We start from the raw sequence: 4,185 nt of genomic DNA, 5'->3' as shown, positions 1-4,185 counted from the left end.
GTTTGTATGTGTATTTAAGCATCTGCAATTATACCATGTTCAATAAATGTTTATGGATAGGTCTGAACATTCAAAAATCCCCGTCTAAAAATTGGAGGACTCTGGAAGAGCCCGGACAGTCCTTTTGGTCCACTGTCATCAGCTAGACCATATCTCTCATAGTCGATATCCTTTTCTCCTCTAGGCCTGCCTGGCCATCTGGCAGTCATAGCCCATGGTGCAAATTTGAGGAACACAATCGGATAATTGGGCTATCTGCAGGCTATGTCTATAGACATTTGATGATATATGTTTGGTGATCCGCGTTGGCGATGCCTTTATTAGCTTTGCAACTCTTGTCATCAACACTCGTTTTGTTTTAATGAAAACATCAGTAAATATTCTTTTTAACTTAGTAAAATCATCGATGCCCACATACACGCACATATACTCATTCTTTTTGGGCACTGAACCGACACAACATCTTGAGATTGACGAAGTCACCTCATGCACCTCGCGGTCGACGGGATTGTCTTCCCCCACCGAACGAACATTGACAGAAAGCCTGAAATACATGCAGTAAATGCGAGCACCATTGCCTAAGACTTAAATCCTGGTGGACTGATTTAATCACAAGAAAATTAATCATCTAAGCTACACTCACTCCAGTTCGCATCACCAGTATTGTTTTCATATAGATATGGTCAAACTTTAAAGTACTGGAGAGAGTATTGGTGTGCGCTCTTATATTGTAGTGGGTGTCTAAAAGGAAATGCATACTCTTCCTTTAATAGACACACGAATTTGTGTTTATCAAAAATTTAGTAACACATGTTTGGGTGTTTAAGAGGATAATCCCAGATTTAACATTCTGATGTCCAATACAGACAAAAAGTTCTTTTAGAGGGATGTGACTTTTTTGTAGGTGCCCGTGTTGACTTGGTCACTCTCATGACCCGCCGACTTGATATTTTTGAAGGTGCTCATAAAGATAATGTGTGTACCTTCGTAAGATGAGTGTATTTACGTGTTTGTGAGCAAAAAGGAATTTATAATATATTTTTCTAATGTAAGCATTGGAATTTGTTTGCTCGTTACATGATGGGTTGGTCCCAACGACCAGCTTGAGTGAAATCACGGGATATTTCCCTCCCTTTTCTTTTCAAACAAAAAGAAAAAAAAATAAAATTAGAGAGGAGAGGAGAGAGAAAGGCTTGATAAAAAGGCGTAAGGAGTCTGCGCCTCTCTTTCCCCATTCCCACTCCGCAGTGTCCCCGGCGCGGCGCCCACCCACCCACTTCGCCGGCGGCGGGAGGAGCTTTGGCCGGAGCCTCCCACGCCGCCGCCGCCGCCGCCATCCTCACCGCCGCATCGCCGCAGGAGGAGGAGGAGGGACGCGGCCATGGGGCACGGGGTGAGCTGCGCGCGCACCGGCGACGAGCACGACTTCTTCCGCGCGGCGCAGCTCGGGGACCTCGACGCCCTGGGCGCGCTCCTCGCCGCCGACGCCTCTCTCGCCCGCCGCGCCACGCTCTACGACCGCCTCTCCCCGCTCCACATCGCCGCCGCCAATGGCCGCCTCGAGGTCCGTCGAGCATCCGACGGCAGCTCCTCCCCACCACCGCAGCCACGGATCATTGGATCCCCTTCACTTTCCACTGGCCTCTGAGCTTTCTTCCTCCTCGCAGGCGCTCTCCATGTTCTTGGATCGCGGGGCGCAGCTGGACGCCGTGGATCGGCACAAGCAGGTGCGAGATCCCATTCGAAATCTCACCTCTTTCTTTTCTTCTTCTTCTCCAACAAGCTCCTTCAAAATCTCACCCTGTCTTGTCCTGCAGACTCCCCTGATGCTCGCCGCGATGCACGGCAAGATCGGCTGCGTGGTGAAGCTCCTCCAGGCCGGCGCAAACGTGAGCGAAAAAGAGATCTGCGACCTCATTACCCCGCAGGATCCACTCACTAAATGAGCTTAATTATGTGCGTGTTTGTTATCAGATCTTGATGTTCGACTCGGTGCACGCGCGGACCTGCCTCCACCACGCGGCCTACTACGGCCACGTCGACTGCCTGGACGCCATCCTCTCCACGGCGCGGACCACGCCGGTGGCCGGCTCATGGTGAGACCCCGCTCCACTCCTCGGCTGCGTAGATCTCGCTTGAACGGATCTGTTGTTGGTTGGCAAGACTGCTCACCTGCTGCCGTCGAAGCTTCGCAGGGGGTTCGCCCGGTTCGTCAACGTCCGGGACGACCACGGCGCGACGCCGCTGCACCTCGCGGCCAGGCAGGGCCGGCCGGGCTGCGTGCAGGTGCTGCTGGAGAACGGCGCCATCGTGTCGGCATTGACCGGATCATATGGGTAACGTTGCCGATCTCTGCCAGCCCTGGCAGTTTCTTGGAGATCAGCTCAATTTGGTTACTTGGTTGTGCAAAATGCTGATCTTCATGTGTTGTTGCTGCTGCAGCTTCCCTGGTAGCACGTCGTTGCATCTGGCCGCTCGCAGCGGGGACTTGGATTGCATCCGGAAGCTGCTCGCGTGGGGAGCTGATCGGCTCCAAAGGGACTCTGCTGGGTGAGAACTAGATCCCTGCATTGCACATTGTTGGTGTGTATAGCAGCACAGTTTTAGTTGCTCTGTTGGTAATCAGTTGGACTCAAGTAGCCAATTAACAAGTGAACTCACTATGCATTTGCTGAATCCACATTTGGAAACTTCACTATGCCACTAACAACAAACTTTGATATGTTCTTTTGATGAATTTCCCATAGTCGTCCTGCTGAAATCTTATGCCAAATGTTGTTGTCCTACCAGGAGAATTCCCTATGTGGTGGCGCAGAAGCGCAACCATGGAGCATGCGCAGCACTGCTGAACCCTTCTTCGGCGGAGCCCATGGTCTGGCCGTCCCCGCTGAAGTTCATCAGCGAGCTCGACCCGGAAGCCAAGGCTCTGCTGGAAGCGGCCCTGACGGAAGCCAACAGGGAGAGGGAGAAGAAGATCTTGAAGGACGCAAAGTGCTCGCCGCAGTCCCCTTTGCAATACGACGATGATCACATCGACGACGACATGTTCTCGGAGGTTCTTGATTCCAGTTACACATTACTTAGATGATCTTCATTGTCTAGTGAGTGAGACTGATGATGCATCTTCATTTGCGCGCAGGTGAGCGACACGGAGCTGTGCTGCATCTGCTTCGACCAGGCGTGCACCATCGAGGTGCAGGACTGCGGGCACCAGATGTGCGCGCCGTGCACGCTGGCGCTGTGCTGCCACAACAAGCCCAACCCGGCGACCCTCACCCTGCCCTCGCCGGCCTGCCCGTTCTGCCGCGGCAGCATCTCGCGGCTGGTGGTGGCGCAGACCCGGACAGCAGACGGCGGCGACCCCGACAGGCCAGCCTCCCCGCAGCTCGCGCACCGGCGGTCCCGGCGCTCTCACAACCTCAGTGAGGGCAGCAGCAGCTTCAAGGGGCTGTCCTCGGCCATCTCCAAGATCGCCCGCGGCTCGAGCCGGATGGCCGAGAGCGGCGACAGCGCTGCGGTGGACAAGCCCGAGCACGATCCATGACCGAGGCAGAACACACACACAAGACGGACATTATTGCCAGTGAGCTCACATTTTGGACCTCCACAGCCTCCCCAGATGATGAGAAGAGAAGAGGAAAAATTCCATGGAAGTTCTAGGTAGGAACCAAATAAGCGTCCTCCATTTCCACCCATCCTTTTGTTTGTCTGCCCTGTATTTTTGGAGTCGCCGGCCAATCTCGGAAATGCATATAGTCCAGTGGAGCTGTTCATCATGGAGTCTGGTGTTGGTGCATGATGCAGAGATCTGATCGGACTGTGAGAGCTGCCATTGCTGCTGCTTCACAGTCCAATGATATCTGAGTCCGGCCTGCCGCGGCCATGCCATGGCATGTGAGCGCTGTCCCCACGCTGTCCTGTGCGGATCACGGCCATTTTTGGCCCTTAATGCCTGTCGTTTAATGGCAGCGCGGCGGCAGGGTGGTCCGGTCCGGTCCTTGGATCGCCATGACTGACTTTGGCTGCTGCTGCGGTGCTGCCTGCCTAGATGAGTTGATCGCCATGACTCTAGCTTGTTGTAATGTTTCGGTCCGAGGTGGGGTGGGTTAGTTTGCTGCTAATTCCAACGCGCTAGTAATATGGCGCCATCATACCTTTTGGTGTCCATTTACCTTTTCTTTTGGA

At 53.6% G+C, this 4,185-nt stretch overlaps 1 protein-coding gene across 1 annotated transcript; it reads left to right on the top strand.

The window, feature by feature from the left end:
- The first annotated feature begins 1,294 nt into the window (after positions 1–1,294).
- LOC119359742 (E3 ubiquitin-protein ligase XB3-like) lies at positions 1,295–3,776 on the top strand. Its single transcript, XM_037625843.1, has 8 exons — positions 1,295–1,564; positions 1,668–1,727; positions 1,818–1,889; positions 1,975–2,096; positions 2,196–2,336; positions 2,443–2,550; positions 2,791–3,055; positions 3,140–3,776. The coding sequence occupies exons 1-8, from the start codon at positions 1,382–1,384 to the stop codon at positions 3,542–3,544; spliced, it is 1,356 nt and encodes a 451-aa protein (XP_037481740.1). The 5' UTR covers positions 1,295–1,381; the 3' UTR covers positions 3,545–3,776.
- Positions 3,777–4,185: the final 409 nt, after the last annotated feature.

Source organism: Triticum dicoccoides, chromosome 1A (assembly GCF_002162155.2).
Source record: "Triticum dicoccoides isolate Atlit2015 ecotype Zavitan chromosome 1A, WEW_v2.0, whole genome shotgun sequence".
In the NCBI taxonomy this organism is placed as follows: domain Eukaryota; kingdom Viridiplantae; phylum Streptophyta; class Magnoliopsida; order Poales; family Poaceae; genus Triticum; species Triticum dicoccoides.
Note: the sequence above shows the minus strand (reverse complement) of the source record. Positions and strands in the feature narration are given on the sequence as shown.

What these genes read in the sequence shown, in the direction of transcription:
- LOC119359742 (XM_037625843.1), top strand. Translation starts at nt 1,382, where the DNA reads ATGGGGCACGGGGTGAGCTGCGCGCGCACCGGCGACGAGCACGACTTC. An exon ending in CCGCCAATGGCCGCCTCGAG is followed by an intron (nt 1,565 to 1,667) that starts GTCCGTCGAGCA and finishes TCCTCCTCGCAG; the next exon opens with GCGCTCTCCATGTTCTTGGA. An exon ending in ACGACGACATGTTCTCGGAG is followed by an intron (nt 3,056 to 3,139) that starts GTTCTTGATTCC and finishes ATTTGCGCGCAG; the next exon opens with GTGAGCGACACGGAGCTGTG.